This window comes from Myotis davidii, unplaced genomic scaffold, assembly GCF_000327345.1.
Source record: "Myotis davidii unplaced genomic scaffold, ASM32734v1 scaffold111, whole genome shotgun sequence".
NCBI lineage: Eukaryota > Metazoa > Chordata > Mammalia > Chiroptera > Vespertilionidae > Myotis > Myotis davidii.
The window spans coordinates 3863000-3877342 of NW_006284347.1; the positions used below are offsets into that span (position 1 = coordinate 3863000).

Here is a 14343-nt window from a genome sequence, read left to right on the forward strand (position 1 = left end):
ATCAGCCAATACTGACACAAAGAGAAACCCACATCTTGGCTTGACTGCTAGAATAGCCAGTTCAAATTATTTCTGTAGTGCAAAGATAAACTATATTTGTTTCATACACTTCGCAAAAATTTTGTGAGGTGAATTGGTTAGGTGCACTTTGTCCTTTTGCCTTTTTATTATGTAAGACTCAACATGTTGCCGTACCCGTCTTTTACCTGGCCTGGCTTTTATAGCCCATAGACTATATGCACAGCTCAAAATAGGTTGTACAGTGCCCTGGCCTTGACTTGTGAAGAGGATATAATCTCTTCACTTATTTCTTGAATTTTTCACACAATTAGTTTACAACTTGAGCAAGAATGTGCCACATTAGTGTCAGTTTTACAGTAATTTTTAATGAAATAGCCACATTGATATTTCAATTTCTAGAAGTAATGATTTTTTAAAAAATATATTTTATTGATTTTTTTACAGAGAGGAAGGGAGAGGAATAGAGAGTTAGAAACATCACTGAGAGAGAAACATCGATCAGCTGCCTCCTGCACACTCCCCACTGGGTATGTGGCCGAAACCAAAGTACATGCCCTTGACTGGAATCGAACCTGGGACCCTTGAGTCCACAGGCTGATGCTTTATCCACTGAGCCAAACCGGTTAGGGCTAGAAGTAATAATTTTGAACTAAATAACATTTATTTGGGAAAATTAGTTGTGGACAACTGGGATTTGGAAAGGGAGGACACTTGTGATTCTTAGGGAGAACCTGTGGCAGAATGGGAAGTCCTGGATCTGGGATTAGGATATAAAGGTTTTAATCTTCACTGCCACTTAGTCCCTTCTGCTTTAGGGCAAGTTACTCAACTTCTCTGAACCACAGCTGTTATTGATAGCTATTTTTTTTTTCTACCTGGTTATAAAAATAACTAGAGGCCCGGTGCACAAAAATTTGTGCACTGGCGGGGGGGTCCCTCAGCCCGGCCTGTGCCCTCTTGCAGTCTGGGACCCCTCGGGAGATAACGACCTGCTGACTTAGGACTGCTCCCGGGTGGCAGAGGGCAGGCCCAATCCCTAGGTGCAGCCCCTGGTCGGGCTCAGAGTAGGGCCGATTGGGGAGTTGGGGCGCCCCCCCCTGTCATGCACAGAGCAGGGCGGATTGGGAGGTGGCGATGCCCCCCTCAGTCACGCTCAGGGTAGGGCCAATTGGGGGGTTGGGGCACCGCCCCCTGTCACACTCAAGGCAGGGTCGATGGGGAGGTTGCGGCGCCACCCCTTGTCACGCACAGAGCAGGGCCCATCAGGGAGTTGAGGAGCTCCCCCCTGTCACTCACAGAGTAGGGCTGATAGGGGAGTTGGGGCACCGTCCCCTGTCACACACAGAGCAGGGCAGATCAGCGGGTTGGGGTGCTGCCCTCTATCACCCACAGAGCAGGGCCAATCAGGGGGTTGGGGCGCCTCCACTCTCACACTCAGGGCAGGGCTGATGGGGAGGTTATGGCTCTACCCCGTCACACACAGAGCAGGGCCTGTGGGCGGGGGGGGGGGTGGGGTGCCGCACCCTGTCACACACAGAGCCGCAGGGCGATCAGGGGGTTTGGGCGCTGCCCCCTGTCACGCTGATCCCAGTGCTGGGAGGCATATTGCCGTTTTACTATATAGGGTAGAGGCCTGGTGCACGGGTGGGGGCCGGCTGGTTTGCCCTGAAGGGTGTCCTGAATCAGGGTGGGGGTCCCCACTGGGGTGCCTGGCCAGCCTGGGTGAGGGGATGATGGCTGTTTGCAGCTGGTCACACACCGTTCAGGGTGGGGGTCCTCACTGGGGTGCCTGGCCAGTCTAGGTGAGGGGCTGAGGGCTGTTTTCAGGCTGGGGGTGACTGAAGCTCCCAACCGCTCCTTTTTTCCTTTTTTTTTTTTTTATTCTGGGCCAGCTTTAGCTTGAGGCTTGGCTCCAGCTCTTAGGCCTCCGCGGCTGAAAGTAGGTTTCTGGCCTTTGCTTACAATGTTGCGATCCTGCTGGGTGAAGTCAGGTGGTATTTGTTACATAGTTTCTTGAGGCAAGCAAGCCTCATGTTAGTTTCAAGCTGCCTGGCTGCCGGTTGCCATCTTGGCTGTCAGTTAATTTGCATATTTCGCTGATTAGCCAATGGGAAGGGTAGCGGTCGTACGCCAATTACCATGTTTCTCTTTTATTAGTGTAGATATTTACTTCAGAAAAATTGGAAGTACAGAAAAGAAAGCAGTTACATGCTATGTACCCAGCCGCAAGCCCTGTTAATAGTTTACTTTCTTCTTTCTAATTTTTTCTTTTATACATTTTAATGTAATGGAGATTATGTTGTGTATACAATTGTTACTTGATTTTAATTTAACATTATAGTTTAAGCATCTTCACATATTATTACATTCTGAATAAAAGAATTTAAGGCTACATGTTTCCTTAGCTGACTTAATAGTTGTCTTATTGGATTTTTAGACTTTTCCCCCCCAATTTTGCTTTTATATATTGGGCTGAGATTCATGCTTGGGCATCAATTTTTGCTCTAATTTGGTGAGGGGATTTATTTAGGATGGAGTCCAAGAAGTGAAGTAACAAAGATTATGGAAACTTTTAAAGCTCCTGATATAAGTTTTTATTAGATCACTTGATCCTAATCATTTTTAAAATTTAAAAAAAATTGAGGCTTCTTTCTTTTGCATAATATGAAGTACTCCTAGATTCAACACATACTTGTTTTCACATTTTCACATCTCTGTTGTCAAGATGCCTCTTACAGCTGACGATGTTTTATTTCTAATTGCCTGCAAATGTACACACCTGTCTGTTTGTCCTAGTGCAGTGATGGTGAACCTATGACACGCGTGTCACCTCTGACATGCGAACTCATTTTTTTGGTTGATTTTTCTTTGTTAAATGGCATTTAAATATATAAAATAAATATCAAAAATATAAATCTTTGTTTTACTATGGTTGCAAATATCAAAACATTTCTATATGTGACACGGCACCAGAGTTAAGTTAGGGTTTTTCAAAATGCTGACACGCGGAGCTCAAAAGGTTCGCCATCACTGTCCTAGTGGCATGACTGGCCAACTACAACCTCTAAATTGTTCAACCAACAAATCAGTTTAACAGCTTGAAGAATTACCATTCGTGTTTGTTGTTTGAAAATATTCCTTTGACACCTGATGAGATGAAGCAAGTGCCACCATTAAAACCTGCCGTATGGGCCCTGGCCAGTGTGGGTTCAGTTCTGGCCTGGGTACATACCCAGCTTGAGGATTCTATCCCAGGTTGAGGGAGGCAACTGATCATGTTGTTTTTCTCTCTCCCTCTCCCTTTCTCACTAAATTCAATAAAAAGAAAAACTTGCTGAATGGTATCTCATGAAATGGTTTGTAAGAAAATATGTATTGGGGACAAAAGGAGAGCGCATCTAAGAAATACTTGTACAGAATAATATTGGATGAGAAAACATGGATATTGATAACTCTTGTGTCAAAAAGTGACTCACAAGAGTTGAACTCTGAAGAAATTTTAGGGTTACTAGTATATTAAATTTATGCTGCTTGTGTTTGTTTTCCTTTTTTTAATATATTTTATTGATTTTTCACAGAGAGGAAGGGAGAGAGATAGAGAGAGTTAGAAACATCGATCAGCTGCCTCTTGCACATCCACCACTGGGGATGTGCCCGCAACCCAGGTACATGCCCTTGACCGGAATCGAACCCGGGACCTCTCAGTCCGCAAGCTGATGCTCTATCCACTGAGCCAAACCGGTTTCGGCTGTTTTCCTTTTTATGTTTATATGGGTGTTATATATAAAATTGTATCTAAAGGTGTGTTTCCATGAAATTTAAATTAAAAATTTCGAGACATAAGAAAACCTTAAATTATAACTTAATTGCCAGCATTGTTTGTTTGTTTTAATAGTATATAAAAATGGTGCAGCTCACAGTGGATGCCATCATAGATTCAGTGAAATGTTATATATTGTATATTTATAAGTTGCTAATTTTAAACAATCATACAGTGTTGAACTTGATATTTGAGTTTTAATTAGGGAACCTATTTCAACCCTGTTTGGGCTAAGATGATCTTTTCTTTTTTAAAAATCCTTGCCTAAAGATTTTTTTTCATTATTACTGATTTCAGAGAGAGAGAAACCGATGTGAGAGAGAAACATCAATGGTTTGCCTCCCATATGCACCCCAGCCTGGGATCGAACCACAATCTAGGTATGTGCTCTAACTGGGAATCGAACCAGAAACCTTTTGGTATATGGGACTATGCTCCAACCAGGGCAAGAGGATCCTTTTTTTAAATGCTTTTATTTTTCAGATTTAGATTTAGAGTTTTTTTTTTTTTTTTTTAAGGGCAAGATGATTTTTTTTAAGTGAGAAAGTTTACTATGATTGAGATTTAATTAACAATTTTTAAAAAATATATATTTTTATTGACTTCAGAGAGGAAGGGAGAGGGAGAGAGAGAAAAACATCAATGATGAGAGATAATCATTGATCAGCCACCTCCTGCACGCACCCAGGCATGTGCCCTTGACCAGAACTATACCCGGGACCCTTCAGTCTGCAGGCCAATGCTCTATCTACTGAGTCAAACCAGCTAAGGCCAAGATGATCTTTTAAATTTAGTTCCACTACAGGTTTTTACATAAATGTATTCCTTGAATTAGGATGATAATTTTTGGAGGAAAAAACAACTAAGTGACAGATTTTTCTTAAAAATGGCATAGCCGGGGCCTGGCTCAGATGTTGAATGTTGACCTGTGAACCAGGAGGTTCAGTTTCAGGTCTGGGCACATGCCTGGGTTGCAGGCTTGATCCCCAGTAGGGGACCTGCAGGAGGCAGCCAATCAATGATTCTGATTGTTAATGTTTCTCTTTCTCTCCTTTCCTCTCTGAAATCAATAAAAAAATATATTTTTTAAAAATGGCATAGCCAGCCGAAACCGGTTTGGCTCAGTGGATAGAGCGTCGGCCTGCGGACTGAAGGGTCCCGGGTTCGATTCCGGTCAAGGGCATGTACCTGGGTTGCGGGCACATCCCCAGTGGGAGATGTGCGGGAGGCAGCTGATCGATGTTTCTCTCTCATCGATGTTTCTAACTCTCTGTCTCTCTCCCTTCCTCTCTGTAAAAAATCAATAAAATATATTTAAAAAAAATAAAAAATAAAATTGGCATAGCCAAACAAGATTTTTTGATGCTTTTCTTTTTACATCTTAAAATAGCACTTTGAGAGGTAGGAGTTGAGCCACTAGAGCTAAAAAATAAAAAAATTCTGTCAGATCTAATTCTCTGGGGCATGGGAAGTAGATGACTGAGAGTGTAGACTTTGTATATTGGCATAATGATTTTGTGCTTTTTTCCAAAAACTGTATTCACTTAGCTTTCTCTTCTGAAAATAGGAAGCTAAGACTAAGTTGATTTTTAAAAACCAGCTTTTAAGGTTGAGGCATTATTTGTAGAGTAAAATACAGGGTCATCTTTTAGATTTTAAGCTGTAGTTATGGCAGTAGTTTTTGGTACTTTAATTCTTCTCTGCCTTTGAGATATAAAAAGCTTAGCATATTTTGCCTTGATATGCTGAGTTTCCTTGTCTCTGAAATTCTTTTTATTGACAGTCTTAAATTTACTTACAATTTTTCCCCCCTTAAAATGAAAAATTTTATGTGCTCATTGGAAAAAAATAAAACCTAACAATAATAGAAATGTATAAAGAAGAAGAAAAAGAATAACCCCAAATTTTGCACTCAGAAAAACATGGTTAACGTTTTATAGGCTATGCTGGAGAGGGGCATTGTGGTATTATTTTTGGATTAGGATGAGGAGGGGTTTGGCATTCTTAGAAGATACCACAGAGAAAAAGAAATAATCATAATAACTTACCCGGAAATAAGACATTAAAAGTATTTACACATGGAATACTGTTAAATTAGCCTTGAATGTGTCTTTTGATTTGTTCTTAAGTTTAATTACAGACTTTTTACTTCATAAAAATATATCTTTGTTGTTCCTTCTAAAAGTTTGTATGATGTATTTGGAAAAACCCTTTGTTTTAATGAAGTGAAACAGAACAAAGAATCCTGACATCTTGGCATTACTATCAAAAGAGAAAAAATTGATTAATACTCAGAATAATTACAGCTCTGATATTCTAGGATTTTTCCTTCCTTTAGAAAAAATTTCCATCTGATTTATGTAATGGTTAACATAAACTTATTGCTTTTATTTTATACAGACAAGGTCTTTACTGGGTGTATTTGAAGAAGATGCTACAGCTATTTCCAACTATATGAACCAGTTGTATCAAGCTATGCGTCGGATTTATGATGCACAGGTAAAAAGCTAAAGGCTGACTCCATGCTTTTTAAAGATGAATCTTTAAGCACAGAGTCTCTGTCTTGTTTACTGGTGCCTAGTGCTGACCTGGGCTCATAGTAAGAAATACTTGTTGAATGGATGAATGAACATTATTTTGTATTACAGAGCTCACATTTCTGTTACTAATGCATAGTTTGTAGTACTACAAAAGTTATGAAGATTGAAGCATCTGTCCCTCCTCCCCAAACCCAGTAAGGGCTTATTGAAACTTACTAACAGTGACCTTGGCCTAAGATTTAAATAAAAACCCCATATTGACACCCATATTTTCCCTAATCATGCTTTTAATCTTATGGAATACTTCCTCCCCTTTTTAAACAAAGGATTTGAAAGTATTTTGCCTCTGTTTTGTTAATAGAAGGTAATAAAAATTAGATGTAGCTCTGGGGCATAGGAGATGAATTTAAGAAAATAGAAATGACTAAATTATTTTGTTGAATAGGAATAAGATTTGAGGCTTTGTTTATGAAATTTAATTATAAGCCTTAACAACAACCTGGGTTCTATAGTAAACTTTCTTTGGGATTGATTAAGTGTGCTCATTTTTTCCCCTTCTAATTTTCTCTTCCTTCTGGACTCACGTTTTCATTATGTACTTAAAAGCTGTGATAGTGGTTATTTTCTTTTCTTCTAATTGGTCTCTCAAATTGGATTTCTGAAGACAGATTGATATGTAAAATAAACGTTACTTTTGTCATAGTCATCTTGGAAAAAACCCTTTAAATTAAGAAAACGATTTCTTTCATATGGTTCTGTTGCTGTATTTTATGACTAGGTTGACCACATTTTGGTTGTATGTTATTAAATGCTTATCATGGACTAGTATCAGTATCTAGAGAAAGGGATAATCAGTTTTCAGTGTAGAATCTTTTAAGATTTTGCTAAGATATGTACAGGTTACTTCTAACTTTAAAGCTTTAACAACATTTAATTTAATGCCTAATTTTTATTAGTTAAAAACAAGCATGCACCAGGAACATTGCTGGTGTATATTTTATGGTTTGAGTTTCCTTTTAGCACTTTAATGGTAGTTCTCTTTCCAGTGATTTAGTGAGGGGTTTAGAGAACATGTATGATATTTTATGTTAAATGATAAATAAAAATGGTGTAGGTATCTTCAACTTAAAGTTTTTCTTATCAGTAATGTCTCCTTAATTTGAATTAATCTTTTTTATAGAATGAATTAAGTGCAGCAACACACCTGACTTCAAAACTTTTAAAAGAATATGAAAAACAGGTACTGTATATGAAAGTTTTCTTTTTAAAATATATTTTATTGATTTTTTACAGAGCGGAAGGGAGAGAGATAGAGAGTTAGAAACATCGATGAGAGAGAAACATTGATCAGCTGCCTCCTGCACATCTCCTACTGGGGATGTGCCCGCAACCCAGGTACATGCCCTTGACCGGAATCGAACCTGGGACCTTTCAGTCTGCAGGCGGACACTCTATCCACTGAGCCAAACCGGTTTCGGCTGTATATGAAAGTTTTAATTGCATAATTTAAAATATGCAGTAATACCATATCTATATAGTTAAGTAGAATTTCTCATCAAGAATCCTAAACTTTTTAGAATTCACAGAAGTTAATTTTGATATGCCATTGAAATTTCTTTATAGCACTTACATCTAATTTTAATGACTTAATGTTAGCTACAGAGGTTATCTGATTGACCTCTCTTCTTTTTACTGAAGCTTGCTTAAGTTACACAGCTGGTTATTGGAGGAATCGGAACTAAACACCAAATCTTTGAACTCCCAAGTATGGTGTGCATTCCTATATGCCATGTTAATTGGTTGCTTAGCAGCATCATAATTAATGTTTACTAATTATATAACTATACTAGTTTATTAAAATTATACTTTTAGAGCTTATTAAAAGTTTAGAAGTTTTCTGAAGTTATTTAAAAATCTAAATGATAATGTCATTCACAAAAGGCATACAGCATTGGTCCTTTACCTCATCTCTGTTTCTCACCTTTTAGCGTTTTCCATTGGGTGGTGATGATGAAGTGATGAGTTCTACTTTGCAACAGTTTTCAAAAGTTATAGATGAGGTAAGTGTTTATTTTATTTTGCTTGAATAAGTGGTCTTATAATTAAGTTATTCAAGCTGTTTAGCTTTTATTGGGAACTGTTATTATGATTATATGAGTAAGTCCCTTTTAAAAAAAAGATTACTATTTAAAAAGGACCTTATTTCTTGGTGGCTGTCTTGTAAAAACAGTACTTTCTATGCTTGATTAAAACAAATTGTTTTCAAGGAATAAACATATGGATATGTTCTCCCAGTCCATGTAACTAACATTCAGTGTTTCATTGTCTTATCTGATGAACACAGGGAGAGAAGAGGCTTTTTATGATTTTTCTTTTTTTGCCATCAGGCAACATTTTCCATTCTGAACAGCCAGTATTAACCCTTAATTTCTCAAACTAGTCTCAGAACAAATAACTTAAAAAGACTGGAAGTTAGGAGGAAGAAAGGTGGTGAGAGATGTTTGGAGAACCCCTGACTGTTCTCTACTAGTACAGTGAAAACTCTTCTTTTCACATGCACCATTAGTCCTGTCTTTTCTAGTATCTTAACTGGAAAATACATTTTTGAAATATTTTAATAATTCATTATAAAAAATATTGTAGCAGATCAATATAAAGAAATATTTATAGAAAATGGGATTTTTTTTGTGGTAAAATATACATAACTAAAATTTACTACTGGTGATATTTGGTACATTCACAGTGTTGTGCAACCATTAGCACTGATATTCTAGACACTTTTATCATTATCCCAAAGGAGACCCTGTGCCCATTAAGCAGTCACTTTCTACTCCTCACTCTTTTAGCTCCTGGCAACCATAAATCTGCTTTCTGTTTGTTTGGATTTACCTATTTTGACTATTTCATATAAATGGACTCAATATAATTTGTGTCATCTTTCACTTAGCAAAATGTTTTTAAGGTTCATCCATGTTGTAGCATGTATCAGATTGCATTCCTTTTTTTTTAAAATTGATGTCAGAGAGGAAGGGATAGAGATAGAGAAATAGAAACATTAGTGATGAGAGAGAATCATTGATTGGATGCCTCCTGCACGTCCCCTACTGGGGGAGATCAAGCCTGCAACCTGGGCCTGTGCCCTTGACCAGAATGAACCTGGGACCCTTTAGTCCACAGGCGGATGCTTTATCCACTGAGCCAGACCGGCTAGGGCTGCATTTCTTTTTCTTTTTTTTTTGCTAAATAAAATCTTGTATGAATATACCACATTTTATTTATCCATTTATCAGTTGATGGACATTTGGGTTGTTTTCCACCTTTTGGCTAATGCAAATAGTATTGCTATGAGCATTCATGTACAAGTTTTTATTTTTTGGTTTTTTTGAACACCAGTTTTCAATTCTTTTGGGCATATACCTGGCACGGGATTGCTGGGTTATATGGTGATTTTGTGTTTAACTTTTTGAGGAACCACCAAACAGATTTCCACAGCTTCTACACAATTTTACATTCCCACCAGTAATGTTAGGAGGGTTCCAGTTTTTCCACATTCTCACCAACATGTGAGAACGTGTTATTTTTATTTACTTTTTATTGTAGCCATTGAAGTGGTGTGAAGTGTAATCGCATCATAGTTTTGATGTGCATTTTCCTGATGGCTGATGGTATTGAGCATCTTTTCAGGTGCCAATTGGCCATTTGTAAATCTTTGATAAAGTGTCTGTTCAGATCTTTCCCCTTTTCTTAATTGGGTTGTTTCTTTTATTATTTAGTTCATGGGTTTTTTATTCAAGTTCCTTATCATTGGCAAATATTTTCTCCCATTCTGTGGATTGTCTTTTTACTTTCTTGATAGTATCCTTTGGTATACAAAAATTTTAATTTTGATGAAGTTTAATTTATATATTTTTTTGTTGCTTGTGCTTTTGGTCTCATATCTAAGAAATCATTGCTAAATCCAAGGTTATCCTATGTTTTCTTCTAAGAGTTTTAAATGGAATTTTTTTACTGTATATTTTATTACATAATTTTGTGTTTTCTTATTATCAACATCTTTTACTAGATTTTGTTTTATTTACATAACACTGGTTAAATGTTTCTATTACTTGGTCTTTTTGGTTTTTCTTTTACTAGCTTAGCTCTTGTCATGCGGTACTTTCAACGCAGCTTGCTGATGCCATGATGTTCCCCATTACCCAGTTTAAAGAAAGAGATCTGAAAGGTACTGAAGTCAAGCTTATGTTTACTTTCATTAGCTATCAGAATATTAATGCCTGTAAAATGCATATTACTCTATATCTTAACCATTTCTGAATATAGCTTGTGCCACAGTTACTTTAATTAGTCACTAAACATTTATAGGAGCTAATTAATGCTAGGCGTTAAACCAGATACTGAGGAATACTAATATGAATAAGATGTCACTTCACTTGAGAAAGTCTACAAAAGGATGTAGGTAAACAGATAATTACAATACTGTTTCATAGGGAATGAGCAAGGTGTTGTGAAAGCTCAGAGGAAGGTGTCAGAAAGGCTTCACCAAGGACTTGACATGAGGATTTAGCCATGAAGAGGAGTTTGCCAGGAGAAAAGAGTCATTCTATTAGAGGGACTAACAGGGGTGGGCAAACTTTTTGACTCGAGGGCCACAATGGGTTCTTAAACTGGACCCGAGGGCTGGAACAAAAGCATGGATGGAGTGTTTGTGTGAACTAATATAAATTCAAAGTAAACATCATTACATAAAAGGGTATGGTCTTTTTTTTTTTTTTAGTTTTATTCATTTCAAACGGGTTGGATCTGGCCCGTGGGCCGTAGTTTGCCCACGGCTGGACTAGGAAATAAAAAGGTATGGGTTGTAGAAATACATGGCTTGTTTTGAGAAAGATAAGAAGTTAAGTGTGGCTGCAATATTGAATGTGTTGGGCATGGCAGGAGACAAATCTAGAAGTAGATTAGTTGGGACTAGATTATGTTAAAGATGTTCCACTTAAGTTTATAAGGAAAGAGAAGCCAATGGAGGTCTTTTAAGATGGAGACACAATCCTTTTGTTTTTGGAGGGTGGAATAGAGTGAATTTGATGTCTAAGAGAATGGGTTAGGAAGTTATGAGAGTCCAGTGAGGTATGACTGAGACTTGAACTGAGACAGTGGCACAGGAGATGGAGGTGTGTTTATGGGCAGGAGGGCAGGAGGTAGGCGGTACTGACACAGCTAGCAACCCATCACTTAGTTGTTTGTGGTGGATTTTGCCCCCATTTAGCATTATTCAGTGATAAAATGAGTTTTATAGAATTGGCTCTGCTTTCTCATAATTCACAATCTTAGAAAATTACATAGATCTATTTACAAGATAGGTAGATAGAATAAACATTGAATTAATATATCAGTGGATGGTAAAATATTTAAATTATAATGGAATAAAAACAAATTATTTTAGAGATGGAGTTAATATTTGCAGTGGTAAATCCTCAAGAATGGTCGTTCTAAGGTCAAGAAACAAAATCTCTTTTCTCAATCTAAGGGGACTGAATGTCATAATCTTTTTAATAAAATGTTCTTTATTTCTTATTCAACATTTGAACTTATTAGAGTGAATATAAAAAATGAGTTGTTAGATTCTGGTACAAAGACTATTTCCATATCTTAGAATTTACAGTGGTTTTACAATTTGTTTTTGTGTCATATTACTAATTTGTGGTGAGTAGATTTTTTGGAGTTGTAATGTTACTAATGATAGTAAATATTCCATAGGCTAGCTGAAATACAGAGTGGCATTTTCACTTTGAATGTAGAAATATGAGATATTATTTGGAGTTTTAATTATAGCTAAAATGGCAGTTACTATTTTCTAAACAAAATTTAAGATATTTCATAAATATGCTACACTGAAATTATTCTTGAACTTTTTCAGAAATATTGACATTAAAGGAAGTGTTTCAGATTGCTAGTAATGGTAAGCTCTTAATACTTTACAGTTATTTCTTGTTTGATGCATTTTTAAAATCAACACAAATCTGTGGCTGGATTCTATGTAATAACTGAAAAAAATATGAGCCTAATTAAAAGTTTAAATGAACATTATTTAAATCAGTGTTGTTATTTAAGTTGTACTGTTTACCCTATAGAAAAATTTAATAAGAAATTAAATCAACTCTTGTGATTTTCTATCCTCATAATATTAAAAAGGTGATATAATATTTCCCCTGCCTTGTTTTCCTATACATCCTGCGTTTTCTTTAATGAGCACTTGCTATTTTTGTATTAAAAATATTTATGTTGCCAAAACCGGTTTGGCTCAGTGGATAGGGCGTCGGCCAGCAGACTGAAGGGTCTCAGGTTCGATTCCGGTCAGGGGCATGTGCCTGGGTTGCGGGCACATCCCCAGTAGGAGATGTGCAGGAGGCGGCTGATCGATGTTTCTCTCTCATCGATGTTTCTGACTATCTCTCTCCCTTCGTCTCTGTAAAAAATCAATAAAATATAAAAAAAAGAAAAAAAAGAAAAGCCATTCTTTAAAAAAAGAAAAAAAGAAAAAAAATATTTATGTAAAATTTTAGTGGATTACAGTTTCCTTCCTTTGAATTAAATATTTTTACCAATTTAATAAGTAGAAACATACTTTAGGGGAAATTTGGACAGGAGAACATTTGTTGAAAGATGCACATCGGAAGCCATTTAAAACATTTATAAGTTTTGCCAAGTACTATCTTACTGTTGTTAATAGTATTTCTGTTTTCCAGATCATGATGCTGCAATTCACAGATATAGCCGATTATCAAAAAAAAGAGAAAATGACAAGGTATGATCCATACTTACTCTTTCAGTATTGCAATAACAACTGTTTCATTAGGTGGTCTAGTTTTTCCTGTTTAAAATGCTGTCTTTACTGGGGGTGTGGGAGGGTGTCAATTGGGGAAAAAGGAGACATGTAATACTTTAAACAATAAAAAAAATGCTGTCTTTAGTTTTGTACATTGCTAGCACATTCCCCACCACACACACATACATACACATAAAGAGCTCAGGTGGACATGTGCTTCCTTTGACACTTGGGAGAGTGAAGGGTAGGAGGTAAAAATTTGGGAGTCATTGGGATATGGAATATTCTTTGTACTTGATTTGGTATTCTCAGGAGAGCAGGAAGAGAAAAGAACCTAGTATATACTACATAGTAGGTGCTTAGTAAATATTTGTTGTCTGAATACAAGAACTTAAAGGAACACACACATTTTAAATGTAGGTGAAGGAAAACAAGAGAGGAGGGGCAGTAGGGAGGGAACCAGGAAGAGAGAGTGGTATGTTGTGAACTGACAAAGTCAAAGACTAATGGCTAAGCTACTATCAAACAATTAATTGTCTGCCTTCCCTCTGTGTAGTAGACTTTCTCTGACATGCTTAGTTTATTGTACCATTCTTAGTTATATGCAGAATTCTGCTTTTAATGTGCTTTAAAATGAAATGGTTGGTAGTAAAACAGGAAAACTATCTTAGCCAATATTGGGCAGGATTTCTAATATCTATAAGAAAATAAGAAAGCAGTGCACAAATGCTGGCGATGTGCCTTTTTCCTTTGGGTAGGCTCTTCTTTACAGCCACTACTAAAGATAAATTAAAATTTGAAGTCAATAATAGTATTTTTAATTTTTTCACTTAAAGGCAAAGTATGAAGTAACAGAAGATGTCTACACTTCCAGAAAAAAACAACACCAGACCATGATGCATTATTTTTGTTCATTAAATACTCTTCAGTACAAGAAGAAAATAGCATTGTTAGAACCTCTACTTGGGTACATGCAAGCTCAGGTGAATTCTACACTGTATTTTGGATTATAACTACCCTAAAAACTTTATATTAAGTATGATATTTATGTTAAATATAAGGATATTACGTTGCAAACTACAAATTACAATTTTGTGCCTATGTTTTAAAAAGTAATTTAAAATTGCATCAGGATGTTA

General features: G+C 36.7%; 1 protein-coding gene across 1 annotated transcript in view; it reads left to right on the top strand.

Moving 5' to 3' along the window:
* The window catches only part of APPL1 (adaptor protein, phosphotyrosine interaction, PH domain and leucine zipper containing 1), a 32330-nt gene that overhangs the window by 2174 nt on the left and 15813 nt on the right, over positions 1-14343 (top strand). Inside the window, exons 2-8 of the mRNA XM_015571044.1 lie at positions 6242-6340; positions 7562-7621; positions 8370-8441; positions 10516-10603; positions 12296-12337; positions 13125-13183; positions 14041-14187. Coding sequence (XP_015426530.1) covers positions 6242-6340; positions 7562-7621; positions 8370-8441; positions 10516-10603; positions 12296-12337; positions 13125-13183; positions 14041-14187 — 567 coding nt within the window. The remainder of the gene's footprint in view (positions 1-6241; positions 6341-7561; positions 7622-8369; positions 8442-10515; positions 10604-12295; positions 12338-13124; positions 13184-14040; positions 14188-14343) is intronic.